General features: G+C 38.8%; 1 protein-coding gene across 2 annotated transcripts in view; it reads right to left on the reverse strand.

The window, feature by feature from the left end:
* NCAM2 (neural cell adhesion molecule 2) overlaps positions 1-14,810 on the reverse strand; it is a 493,693-nt gene that overhangs the window by 210,586 nt on the left and 268,297 nt on the right. For both annotated transcript variants that reach the window (XM_030877736.2, XM_030877737.2), the window contains exon 2: positions 256-330. In XM_030877736.2, the coding sequence (XP_030733596.1) occupies positions 256-330 (75 nt within the window). The remainder of the gene's footprint in view (positions 1-255; positions 331-14,810) is intronic.

Below are 14,810 nucleotides of genomic sequence, written 5' to 3' on the forward strand. Positions count from 1 at the left end.
ATTTGATAAGTTATTTTCAAAATAAATAATCTAGTTTATTTAGTAGTCAAAATTAGTAACTTGAAAGCAACAAATAAAATTCAGTGTTTAATAGGTAAAATATGTTCATTAACACTTTTCCAATCATTGTGAGCCCAATGATAATATACAATTTTATTTCTAGAGAACTGACATTTAACTACTTAAATTTAGTCAATATATTATATTAATAAAGAATAAAACAAGTTATCTGAAAATATTTGTAGAAATACATACCTGTACATGTGAAGAATTTAGATTCTCCCACACTAAGCTCTACTTTGCTAAGTGAAATTGTCACTTGAAGAAGAGCTGAAAAAAATATTTGAGTAAAATTAATTATGGTTTTAAACATGGATACTAAGATTTTAATACATGGTGTCTATACCACATGATTGAAATAGCAATTATTTACCCTCTTATGCTTTTATTACCTGTAAAAAGAAATGAAAGTTTTGTAAAATACAATTTAACAAATTATATACATTATATTATTATGCACCTTACAAACAGACCAAATACAGGACTCATTCAAGCTATGTTGAAATTTTTAGTTAAGAAAATGATCAAATTCATAGACAGCTGTTCCATATTCACAGACTAGGCATTCTGTGTACTACCAGATTGGACAATAGCTACGTAAAATTTTTGCTCAAATTTTGTAAACTTGCTTAAAAAGAGTAAATCCTACACTGTTATTACAACAATTAAAAATTTAAGTCAAATACTTTTTGACTACCTACTAAAATATTTCCATGAAAGGAGACAAGCAGGGCTTCCCGGGTGGCGCAGTGGTTGAGAGTCCGCCTGCCGATGCAGGGGACACGGGTTCGTGCCCCGGTCGGGGAAGATCCCACATGCTGCGGAGCGGCTGGGCCCATGAGCCATGGCCACTGAGCCTGCGCGTCCGGAGCCTGTGCTCCTCCGCAACGGGAGAGGCCACAACAGTGAGAGGCCCGCGTACCGCAAAAAAAAAAAAAAAAAAGGAGAGAAACACAGGAAAGAGAGGGAGTACTACCACATAAGGAAAGCAGAATAAGCATTTTTTTTTTCCACATGATAAATAAGTTAAGTGAAGTATCCAGGGCAATGGCAATAAAATAGAGGAGATGTTCAAAAAGTTTGGTGTCAAATTTGAAATAAAACAGCAGAATATCCTAAAACTTTAGAAGATAATTAAAATTATGTTTTAACATTAATTAAACTATTTATGTTTCTAATAATATGGTGGACAAGATAGTGTTACCACTCCCCAAAACCCTGTTCCACCATCCTTTTCCCCCCGAAATACATAGCTAACCTTTCAGGAAAGTAATGGTGCCTCAAGGAAAAAAAAAAAAAAAAGAAGAAGAAAAATCTAAAAACTAGAGTACAAGCCTACACTGGGAATTTGTGGATCATAGTAACTGAAAGGCTCACAGATTGCAGAGAATGGATCCAAGCTTGGCTAGAAGAGGGGATGCTACAGAATACCACCAAACACTAGACCAGGATAAGATTCACCCTTAGTATAAGAAGGGTATAGAATAAATTAGCCTACTGACAAAAGGGAATGACAAGGAGAGCTGTCTTTTCTGGCTCGTGTAACGGACAAATGTTTCTTCTTAAATAGGTTAACCATGGTTCTGCCATATTCCAGGTTTGGGATTTTAAAATTGTAGATACATGTTCCTTGGGAAACCCCAAGCTGAAAATTAAATTAAAAAGCACTCTCACATGTAGGGCTCACAGCTAAGTGGCAGAAGCAAACATAAAAGCCCTTCAGAAAATTCAGAAGAGCTATCTAATAGGCCCAGACTCCCCAAGATTTTCATAAATGAACCTCTCTTTAACCTAAACTCACATTCTGACATTATAAAATCCATGGTGAAATAAGGCACTGTGAGCAAGAATTAGTTGAAATAACCTAGAGGAGAAATAGACCCATGAAATTTCAAAACAGGGAATTAGACTAAGAATGTAACATAGCTATGTTGACAATGTTTAAAGAAATAAAATGTGAAATCAAAAAATATGAGAACAGAAGAAAATATTTCTCAAGAAAAACTTGTCAAACATGCTATTTAAGCTCTTTAAAATATTTCCTTAAACGTCCCATACTTGATTGATGAATTCCTTCTTTTTCTGGAAATCTCCCTGAGAAACAGAATGGGCTGCATGGCTATCTTCTCTCATGTCGGTCTTGGTCCTATTTTTACTGATAATTTCATCAACACTCAGAGGGTACTTGGCACATTATAGGGGCTCAAAAAGTGTTCTAGTAAGTCTGATATTTCAGAGAAAAACATGTAAAGAAGAGCAAAGAATTCAGAAAGAATAAGGAGAAAACTAGAAGAAACAAGAGAGTGTCTACTATAAACAATGTCAATTCTAGTGCAAATTGACAGAAGAGGACTTTTTCTTTGAGAAGTAACTGAATCCCCTTGATGAACTTAGTTTAAGTGTAATGAGGACAATAGAAGGAAACTGCAGAAAAAGTCAAGGAATTTGAGATTGTCCTCTTAAGAAACTTGAATCTATAAAGATGTACAGGGTTTTGGGGGTCCGCAATTCTGGGCATGTGGTCAGGGATTTTATAAATTGGGGAAAGTTTACTCATACTTATGGATAGAAGGGAAAGAGGCAGAAAAGAGGTTATATTGTTGAAAGAAAAAAGGGAATTGTGATTCAGTTTCTCATTCTCTTTTCACTCCTCTTACTTTCTCCTTTTAGACATCACCTTATTTCATGGCATCAACTTCCTTTTCTCTTTGGATCTTCAGTCTGTGCTTTCCCAAAGTCTAATCCTGCAATTTCTAATCCTCAACTAGCATTCAATTGGATAGCATATTTTAATTTCAAACTCTCCATGTGCAAACTAAACCCTTCCCCTTCCACCAAAAATTGCTCACTGTTCACTATTCCATTTTTGTTCATCACCAATCAATTGTAAAATCTTGGATATAACCTCTGAAACATTACTTGTATGCATTCTTGTTTATTTCCAATCACTGTTTCCCTAATACATGCACTCGTTAATTTTAACCTGAGATATTTATTTTACTCCGAGATAGTGATGTATCAAATTCTATATTTCTTTTTCTGACGTTTATCTCTTCAACGTTTCTTCCCATGGGAGCATTTTTTCAGGCTGCTGCAAGCATACGTTTCTAAAACTGTTCAATTTTACCTGCCTACTCAAAAATCTTCAAAGTGCATTTGCTTTGTCCAATTAATTATCAATATTATACACATTTTCAGAGAAAGAAAACTAACTTTTCCAAGTTTATTTCCAATTACTCCTTAATGCTTTTGTGGCTATAGACAGCTACAATTAATCATCCCCCGCTTCCCCACTGACACACACTTCCTCACCAATGTGTGTTTGCTCAAAATATTTCCTTTCCCTTCATCTCCCTTTCTCTTATTTCCCCATCGCTGGCTACATTCTATCTTCAAAATAAAACTAAAATATCAATAAATTTACAAAACATTCTTGGATAGTTCCATCTGTAATATCAACAAATAAATATCTTTGATCCAGAGACATGCTCACTAAACAAATGAAATGTACATTGTTGTTAATGATATTCACTTCTCTACTATATTTAAATGTGAATTTTTAGAAGTGAAAGCTCATCACCCTCACTTCTGTTTCTCCTAAACTGATAATATATAAATGCATGGCAGAATAGTGAACAAACACTTACCAAGAGCTTATTGTACACTAGGTACAGAACACTGACAGTACTGACAATATAAAATTTTGGAATTACTTCATTGACTTAAATTGAATTTAAAGATATCAGAGGTTTTCAGAAATGTCTGCCAATTATTATATAAGTAATTCCCACCTTTGACCTTTGGAGCTTACAGAAAAGACGAAACTTGAAAGATGTAGGCATTTTAAAAGTCAAATACAGTTCTGAACAATTTTACGCAGATTTGCTGATGGGTATAATAAATAACTTATATTCATTGCAATACAATGAAATTAAGCTTGAAATTAATTAATTTATATTAAAATACTTGGCAATTTTTTTTATTCAGTACAAACTATCAATTCACCCATTAATCAAGACCATATTTTTATGGGCATTTTGGTGTCAGGGCACATGGCTATAAATCAGGGATTAAAAGTATATAATAAAAATAAAACATATTTCTCTAGTTTAATACATTTCCCAAAGGCTAGATTTGCTCTAATTGACCTCTACAGATACATTAAAACATGTGCATATTAGGAAAAACGTGAAGAACTAAAATTTAAGGTCATGCCTTAATCATTGCTCTAGTGATTTAACATCATTTCTTGTGATCATTCCTGACCTGTGGCCACCTCCAACAGACTCATTTTGGACCCAAATGTCAGAAGAAAATGAAATAATTTTCTAATGCCAAAAGTTGTATTCAGAGAAAGCTGGGCAGGACTGATATATTTATATCTATCCAGTTAATCTCTCATTCATTTCTGATGTTTCAATTTAGGCACAACAAATGAAAGTGGATGTGATGTGGGGCCTTTACGTCATTTAGAAAAAAAGATACTAAATATTTCTAATCAAAATTTCTATATAGGATTGGGTGGAATTCGAAAAATAGAATGGCATTCACTGATGCTGAAAAATCTAATTTTGATATTTTACTCTTCTTAGGTATTTGGAATAGATATAATAACTTTGAAGAAAATTGAGAAGGATATAATGTTATATAGATTGAATCACTTGATATTAGCAACATTATGGATTAAATGATGGCATTACTTAAAACCAATCAATAAATCATATTTTTGTATTAGAATTGGGATTGGATAGTCAGTATCTCCGCAAGAGATTCTCATTAAAGTAAGAAATCATTTTAAACTCATAGAATGAAAAGTTAGAGGCATGATAAATCTGTCTTTTTTGAACTATCCTCAAAGAAATATATATAATAATAACCTTAAATGTAGAGTTGGGTAAATTAAAAATTGTTTACCAAAATCAATAAGTATTTATTGAATATATAAATTTTTCAAATCACTCTTTTTAGATACTATGGTATACAAAAATAATAAGTTACAATTCCTAATGTCAAAGTATTTCTAATTTATTTGGTAAGGCAACAACACTACATAAAAAGAAGAATGATAAAACAAGATGATGTTTATCAATTATGACCATTATGAGCTTTATGATCAAGAATGCTGCATAGAGGGCAATAAAACTTGAAAAAAAAAGTTGGAATAGATGTTGTAATAAAAGGACAGAAAGAGGGTAGACATTCCAGGTAAGGCAAAAAAGTTCAAGGAATATTCAGGGAATAATTAGTAGATCAATATAGATGAAGTTGATCTCATGTAGAATATTGGTAATATAATTGGAGAAATAGTTTTGAAAATACATCGGAGGATCTCAAATGCCATGGTAAAATTTCTGGACTTAAATTTTTGTCCGTTAATTATTTATAAATAGAAACCAACATGACAAAATTGGCATTTAGTAAAGATTAGTCAGAAGATAGGATGGCTGACAAATTGAATTTAAGGGAAAATTTAGGGTATGTTATGATAAGTATCTGAGTTGGCTGGTGGCAAAGAACATGGAAAGGTAGGAATGGATGTAACAAAAAAAGTAAAAATAGTAGTTATCTCTGGATCAATTAGAACATTACTGAAAAAGGGAAAAAAGTCAAAGATGTTAAGGTTTTCTGCTTCAGTGAAACAACCATCACCAACGTAAAGAATTTCAGGAATAGAGGAAAAAATATGGAGCCATAATTTATATCATAAATGAAAATTACTTCTCAAAATAGAACATAGACAACATTTTAACAAAGATAACTGCTATCATAACAAAGCTTAAATTAATATTTGTAATTTAAGTAAGCATGCAGATTAAATAGCAGATATTAAAAGGGGACTTTCTTAATTTACAGGAATATAAATAGAATGAAGTGTTTGGCATTTCTAAGTTCCATCAAGGGACCTAGAGAGCCCGCTGTAATTTGATACAATATTTAACAGTGGCATTTAAAGTGACCAGTTTATCACCTGCAGAAATTTTAAAACTGACAACTTAATTAGTCTACTACATGCCTGACACAAAGCAGAGTTGAATTCACTTAAAATTCTAAAAGACATGCACAGATAACTTAAGGCACTGATTTATTTTTGTAGGATGACTTGTAACATTTATAAAGCAAGAATTTTTTTTTCCCTTGGCTTCCACATCAAGGGAGTTAAGAGAATTAAGATATCTAATAATTATAAAAACTCTCAAAGAGTCTTACTCATAAAACGTTCTTATAAATTACTGATTATATCAAACGAATATGATTTCCTCATTTTTTCATTGAAAACTGTACCCACTTTTAAACTGTACCCACTTCAAGAAAATTATGTATGTAATTTATTAATTACTCACTTTTTTATTATTAAATTTTCATGTCCATATATTAAAACAGTCTATGTGTGATCTAGTTGATTTTTTTTTAATTGCTACAATGTTCAAGAAAATTCAGAATTTTTGGAACATTTAAGAGAGAAATACTCCATAATCAAACGTTTTAGGAACTCTGACGACTGTGAACATTTGATCAAAACTATTTTTTAGGGTCTTCCCTGGTGGTGCAGTGGTTAAGAATCTGCCTGCCAATGCAGGGACATGGGTTCCAGCCCTGGTCCGGGAAGATCCCAAATGCCCCAGAGCAACTAAGCCCGTGTGCCACAACTACTGAGCCTGCGTGCCTAGAGCCCATGCTCCTCCACAAGAGAAGCCACCGCAATGAGAAGCCCACGCACTGCAAAGAAGAGTAGCCCCTGCTCTCCGCAACTAGAGAAAGCCCACGCTCAACAACGAAGACCCAACGCAGCCAAAAAAATAAATAACTTTTTTTAAAAAACTATTTTTTAAATAAATTGCTTCACCTAAGTTTACCAAGACAAAGTTAAACATTATAGTATAATTCCTTTTCATCATTGTACTTTTTTCGTATTTAAACTCAATTGTCTTCAATCTTCCTGTACGAAGTTAGGAAAACAAAGTCTCAGTTGCTAGATCACATGGGTCTTTTTAAGAGCAACTGGTCTACCTCCTTAATGCTTCTCTTTCTATTGACTCCTTCCTGTTAAGCTATAGACACTACAGCTTCCCATCCTAAAAAATATAATAATAATAAATGAAACAAATGAAAAAGAAAACAGAACAGCCAAATAATATAAAGAGAAAAAACATCTTTCTGCTTCTTGTCTCTCAAATTACTGTGGTATATTCTACCTATTATTATCTATTGAATCTATTTTGCCAGAAAACAAAAGAAATATCTAAAGTTCTCTCACTCTTGCCTCCAATAGAAAACTCATAAAGTTCAACTCATTCTTCCTTTAAATATCTCTCAAATCTGCCTTTGTTTTGCATCCTCATTGCTTTAGTTTTATTTCTCACCACTGTTAGCCTGGTATAGTGAGTGATCTGTAAAACTGAACAAGGTCAGGTATTGGGTTTATCAGAAAAATCTGAGGGGGTGTGTGTGTGTGTGTGTTTATGTATGCATGTGTTTTGTTTTTATTTGCTTCTGGCCCCATTCCTGAAAATCCTGATTCAATATATCTGATGTAGGGCCTAAGATTTTCTATTTTAAGTAGCTTCCAGGTGCTAAGCATTGCTATGTAGAATGTAGTTGCCAGTCCAAAACCATTGACCTCAATTAGGAACTTGTTTATAATATAGGATCTCAGGTTTTATTTCATACTGACTGAATCATAATCTATAACTTAATAAGACCCCCAACAGTTCCATGTGCACATTAAAATGTGGTCAACACTGGGTTGTGACAATCCAACATGTTTATCATTCGTAGTACAATATATTTCCCGTTGAGTAGGATAAAATCCAAACTTTCACACTTGACATGAAAGATATTTAACAAGCTGGATATGACTTAATTCAACTGTATTTCCTGCCACATTCCAAGTATGGGAGAAAAATCAAACAAAACAAAACACACACAATAGTTAAATATCAAGAAACTCTGCAAATAGGCTCTATTTTCCTATTTCTTTTTGAATTGTTTTTTCTTATTCAATAGAGCCCTTCTCCTTTTTCTCCTCTAAGGGCATGCTTATTACTTTCTATTAAAGACTTATATGAGTCCTCCTCCAGGCAGTAAACCACACACTTCAATGTCTTCTAAAATCCTGCAGTATTTTCTCTTAGAGCACTTAGAATATTACAGTGATGTATGTTAATAAGTATTTTATAATTTTTAATAAGCAGAAATTCTTCATATGCAATTATATAAATATATGCAATTTATAAAAACTTTATATTCCCTTGTTCAAGTCAACTTATTGCTATTTTATTTAAAATTAATGTAAAACTGAGGAAGGTTGTTTGTTCTGAGTTTCTGTACTATTTCCCAGTAGCAATTAACATATACTCAATTTTGTTCACATATCTGTTTCTCCACCGGACTATATATACCGGCAAAGCCCACAACAATTCCTGGGAAATAAAAATAGAATCTGTGCAATGAAGTCTAACCTTGTTTTCCTTTGTGCTTAGTCTAATTTCACCTGTTCATAGGGTACCCTGTGCAGAAGGCTTGCACCTGGCACTTCAGACCAGAATTCCCAGTGTGAAATTGCTGTACCTGACGCTTCAGTTGGCTGACCCTGTGCAGAAATGCTGCACCCAGCACTCTGATCTGGAGTGCCCTGAGCAACACAGCTGTGCCCAACCAGCCAGAATGCCATCCCCTCCCCTGCTGACAAGAATCCTATAAAGCATCCCCACCAACGGCCTTTTGCAAAGAGTTTGTACTCTAGAGCATGAACTCACGCCTCTACATTCTTTGATCAAAGAATAAAGCTTTCCTTTGTTTCTGAACCAAACTTGATCTCTTCTATTTGTACAAGCAACATCGAGAAGAAGGACTCTTATTGAGGATCAACTCATTGGAGGTTTGGGGGAGGGGATTGGTAACAAATTTTTGACAACCCAGATGGGACTGACTGTGGCCCTTCTGCCTGCACTCACCCACTAGACTACAGACATGCTCAAGCTTCAGCAGGACGATGGCTAAGGTTTGGGCGCTTGGATGCCTCCTTTTTTGGTCGCTGAGGCATCAATTAACAGTTTAATGCTGGCTCCAAATTTCCCAAACCAAAATCTATTTGGATCCAATTTTGTAGGATTTGCATGCCAACAAATCACTCTAACTGTCCCCTCAGTAGTTGGATCTCTAAATTATATCATCATTTTGCAATTGGACCTGCTATGCCAGAGACAAAAGTAATGGGATGAAATTCCCTATGTCTAGTTTTTTTATGGTCTTATATCAGAGCACAGGCCTTTAAAAGGGATGTGGGCTCTCCTCCACTGAGGTAATAGTAAAGGAGACTAAGCCTTCTATCAGTGCTTGACCTGCTCCCTGATGACCTTCTTGATCTCCTCCCTAGCACTCCTCCTACTGTTCCCTCCATACCCATTTGCTTCATATAGCCCGAGTTGGGTCACAGGCCCAAGAGGTCCCTTCCACACCAGTTCCCTCTCCCAGAACCTGTCCAGTAAGTATATGAAATGGGACTCATTACCAGCCAGTGTCCAACAACCTGCCAGGAAAATACTCCTTGTGAGGCAGGTGCCAGATGGAGAAGAAGGGCTCACACAGATACCTGTCATTTACCACTTCTGATCTGTATAACTAGAAGAGTCATAATAAAGGGTTGAGGGAAGATCCAAAGCGTTCCTGAATCTGATTAGGGGAAACTTTCAGACCGATGGCCCCACCTGGGCTGAAATCCAGAGCCTCCTCAATGTACTCCTAACAGGGGAAGAAAAGGCCATAATCCTTTTAAAAGCCCAAGAGGAAGCAGACAAAGAGAACAAAAGCAATGCAGGTCATGCTATTTTCAGACCACAGAATCAAGCAGTCCCAGATAACAACTGAGACAATGGAGAAAGGGGTGGAAAATAGAGGCTGCCCAATTATAAAAATATGATCCTAAAGGGAATCCAGGCAGCAGGAAAGAAACCTGTCAGTTGGAATAAGAAAAAGGCAATCAATCACAACAAGTGGAAAACCCTTCGGCATTCCTACAGAGCCTTAAGGAATGCTTCTGATTCTATACTAATGACCCTCAGTCATTGGAAGGGAATGCAATCCTGAGGTAGTATTTCATTTCCCAAACTGCCCTCAACATTAGGTGTAAACTTCAGAAACTGAAAATACAGCCAGATACCCCTACCCCCTGCCTGGTGGAGGTTGCCTACCACGTGTTTTGTACGTGAGACGTAGAGGAGGAAAAGTCAGAGGATAAAAAGGCCCAGAGGCAAGCCTGCCTAACGGCTGTTGCCCTCCAATATCAACTGGTTGACACGGAAATCTGAACCAGACACCCACGGAGACTCTCGACTCCAGTGAGTGACCCCTGGATCACCGGGATAGCAAGCCAAGGAAATTAGGACCCAATCAGTGTGCCATATGTAAACAAGAGGGACACTGGAAGGAAGAATGCCCTCACTCCCTCGAAGGGGGATGGAAATGGCAGATCCTGGTTACTATTCTCAAGGGCAGATGGTCCAAATAGATGAAGACTGATGGGGCCAGGGGGCTCCTAAACTGGCACTCCAATTGACCCCCAAGGAGCCCAGCCTGACATTGGACATAGGAAAAAAGCCCATCAAATTCTTTTTTTATTATTATTATTATTATTTTTTTTTTTTGCGTTACGCAGGCCTCTCACTGTTGTGGCCTCTCCCGTTGCGGAGCACAGGCTCCGGACGCGCAGGCTCAGCGGCCATGGCGCACGGGCCCAGCCGCTTTGCAGCATGTGGGATCCTCCCAGATCGGGGCACGAACTCGTGTCCCCTGCATCAGCAGGCGGACTCTCAACCACTGCACCACCAGGGATGCCCACCCGTCAAATTCTTAGTCAACGCTGTTGCCACTTAACTGGTTCTGAACACCAGATCAGGCAAACTCAGTCACAAGAGTTGTAAAATTATGGGGGTATCAGGGAAGGCCTAAGGACAGGCATTCACAGAGCCATTAGGACGTAAATTGGATGAACATATTCTCACCCATTCCTTCCCACATGTTCCCTATGTCCTTATATAATTGGGAGCTACTATCCACCTAATGGGAGACAGACTGAAGACTGCTGTTCCCCTAGACAGGGAGCACAAGATAATAATGTTAATGGCTGAGGACAAACCTTCCAGGACAGAGCAGGTTGATCTCCCAGGAGTAAATCTCAAACTCAGCGCCTAGGGATGGGTGGAACAAGCTATGGGAGCCAGTCCTGTGACAGTCCATCTAAAACCTGGACATCCATGGCCCGACAGAAAACAGTACACTCTCCATTGAGAGGCCTTATTGGTCATTGTCCCTGTTATACAGGGCCTAATTGACCACCCTTACTGGACCATGCCAATCATCATGTAATACCCCTGTTCTCCCCATAAAGAAACCCAATGGAGAATACTGGATGGTAAGACCTCAGGGCAGTCAATGAAGCCACCAAAAATATACATTCAGTAGTTACCAATTCCTATACCCTGCTGGGATTCTACTGTCCACCAGGACCCAGTAATGTGTATTAAATTGAAAAGATGCCTTCCTCTGTATTCCATTAACAATACCACTGGACAGTCCTGCCCCGAGGATTCAAAAACACCCCCATTGTCTTTGTGGAAACTTTAGCTAAAGACGACCTAAAAAATCTACATCCTGGAGGAGGCTTCCCTCCTCCAGGATGTAGATGACATTCTGACTGCTAGCTTCACTAAGGAGACCTCTGATGAAAGTACTGTAACCACTCTGAACCACCTAGCTGATAAGGGATATAAGGTGGCCAAGAAAAAGGCCCAAATATCACAAACTAGGGTGACCCACCTAGGCTTCATTCTCACAGAAGGTCACAGAAGCCTACCACAGGAAAAGAAGGAAGCCTTTTGCAGCCTTGCCTCTCCTAAAACTAGCAGACAGCTTACGGGGTTTCCTGCGGATGGCCAGGTTTTGCTATATCTGGATCCCTAACTAGCTAGGCCTCTACATGAAAAGGTGAAAGGAAAGATGATGATAATTTTGAATGGATTTCAGAATGTGAAAGGACCTTTCAAGTATTAAAAATGCCATTACTTCATGCCCCTTTCCTAACCCTCCCAGATTTAGCTAAATTCTTAAGACCTTTATATTCCTGAGAGAAGGGTAATTGTCCTTGGGGTATTAGCTCAAAAATGTGGACCCTTACTTGGGTGTTGCTTATTTCTCTAAACAATTAGATCAGAATGCGAAGAGATGGCCTCCTTGCCTACAGCAGTAGCAGCTACTACAACCCTGCTAAAAGAGGCTGAAAAGTTAATGTTTGGTCAGCCAATCACTGCATAGACTCCACACCAGGAGGCTTTACTGACTTATGAGGAAGTAAGCTCTAAGGGAACAGAATGGCTCTCCCCCAGATGGCTGATTCAAGTTCCTGCTATGCTTTTAGACAGCGCAGTGGTTACCATAAAAAACTGTCACAGGCTAAATCTTGCCACCCTGCTACCCACAGAAATGGGACCCCTGGAGCATCACTGTGTAGAAACCACAGACATGATCTATTCCAACTGCCCTAACCTAGGAAGTGAGCCTCTCCAAAATGCTGAGGAGGAATTGTTCACAGACAGGAGAAGCTTTATGAGAGAGAGAAAAGGCTGGCAGGATATGTAGTAATCGCCTAAACCAAACTCATAGAGGCACAAAGCTTACCCCCAGGGACTTCTGCCCAAAAGGTGGAGCTTATAGCCCTCACCTGGCCTTAAAGTTCTGGACAGGGAAAATCTTAAATGTTCACACAGATTTGTGGTATGTGTATGCCATCCTACATGCACACAGGGGTATTTGGAAGGAAAGGGGTATGGTTACTGCAGAGAATAAGCAGGTGAAACGTGGCATAAACATACTAAAACTCCTAGAAGCAGTGCAGCTTCCAAAAAAAAAGTGTCAGTGATTCACTCTAGGGGTCATCAAAAAGGGAATGCAGAGGTAATAAAGGAAAACAACAAAGGGAACAGAACTGCCAAAAGGGTGGCCCAAAGTAACTTGGCAATTACCCCTCATACTAAGAGGCCAAATCCATCCAATTACTCCGTAGTCTCTACAAAGGAAGAATTAGACAAAGTCCAGAAATGGGGCTTCAGTAGAGATCTAGGAAGCCATGAGTGACTAATTAATGAACATGTGTAATACTTCTTTCTCCAAACTGCAGCTTGTCAAGCCATTAGGGAGGTTCATCAAGGAACTCACTATGGGAAGGAAGCCCAATATAATTGGTTAGTTGAGGTCACAGTAACTCCTGGGATGAAAAGCATAATCAGTCAGATAGTTGAAACATGCCCCATCTGCACAGAACCCCCACCACCACCACCACCAGAGGCCCCTAGATAAGGCCCATTCAGATCTGAGAGGCATATCCTGGGGAAGACTGGCAGGTTGACTTCACTGTCATGCCAAGAACATCAGGCAGTCTTAGGTATCTCTTGGTGCTGGGGGAAACGGTTAGAAGCGTTTCCCACTAGAAGTGAAATGGCAGCCGAAGTAGCTAAAATATTACTAAAAGAAATAATCTCCAGATTTGGGCTCCCAGGATCCCTACAAAGTGATAACGGCCTAGCATTCCAGTCTCAAGTGACAAAAGGGATGGCAAGTTCCCCAGGCAAAAAATAGACCTTGCACTCAGCCTGGAGACCCCCAATCATCAGAGAAAGTAGAGCGATCCAATCAGACTTTAAAATGAACCTTAGCCAAGTTATGCCAGGAGACTCAAGAAAAGTGGGTTAACTTACTCCTTATTCCTCTGCTCTGCATGCAGTTAGCTCCAAGAGATAAGTTAAAGTTCAGTGCATTTGAACTCATGTATGGTAGACCCATTACCCAAGCCCAAGAGAAGGGACACCTGAGCCCCCTTGAAATGGAACAACTCAAGTGTGCCTTCCAGGTAGGAGAAACTCTCACGGAATACAGTAACCAGGTGCTGCCCACACCCACCAACCTGGCCCTCCATCCCTTGCGGCCAGAAGACTGGGTACACCTAAAAACCTGGGAAACTGGCAGCTGCAGGGTCAATTCACTCCTACATGGAACAGACCCCACCTGGTGAGTATCACCGCCCATTCTGCCCTGATGTTGCAGGGATCACTCTGTGGGCACATCACACTCGAGGGAAGAGGCCTCCAAGCCCCAAACTCCAAAGACACAACCTGGGACAATGGACTCCCTTGACTGCTTGTGTGAACCTCTCTCTGATCTGAAGCTTTCCTTCCAAAAAACAAGAGAAGTGTGACCAGGGAGATTCAGCCCCGCAGTGAGCCTCGACATCAGGGAACACTTCCCTGCAGGCAAAGGACCTAGATAACTTCATTTTTAGGAAAAAAAATTTGACATGTATTATTCTTGCTAATATTTGGGCCGCAATTCCTAAATCGTCTGGTGTCCTTTGTCTCCAAAAGGTTAGACAAGTGGTGGCCGCTCAGGGAGATGAAGAGTTAGGGCTGAGGTGTGCAGACAACCAAACACTTCGAAGGGCAGCTGGGGAGAAGTTCTGCTGCTCTACCTGGGGTTATGACCAGGCCTAAAATCAACAGGGAACAGACCTTTGCCCCTCAAGAATGAGGAACAGGATAAAAGACAGAGGGGAGATTTGTCACTGGCAAAGCCCATGAACAACTCCCAGGGAATAACAATAGGATCTAGGTAATAACGTCTAACCTTGTTTTTTTTTTCCTTGGTTGTTAGTCCAGTCTCACTTGCTCATACGGTGCTGCGTGCACAGACCTCACACCCGACCC

This window comes from Globicephala melas, chromosome 4 (genome assembly GCF_963455315.2).
Source record: "Globicephala melas chromosome 4, mGloMel1.2, whole genome shotgun sequence".
NCBI lineage: Eukaryota > Metazoa > Chordata > Mammalia > Artiodactyla > Delphinidae > Globicephala > Globicephala melas.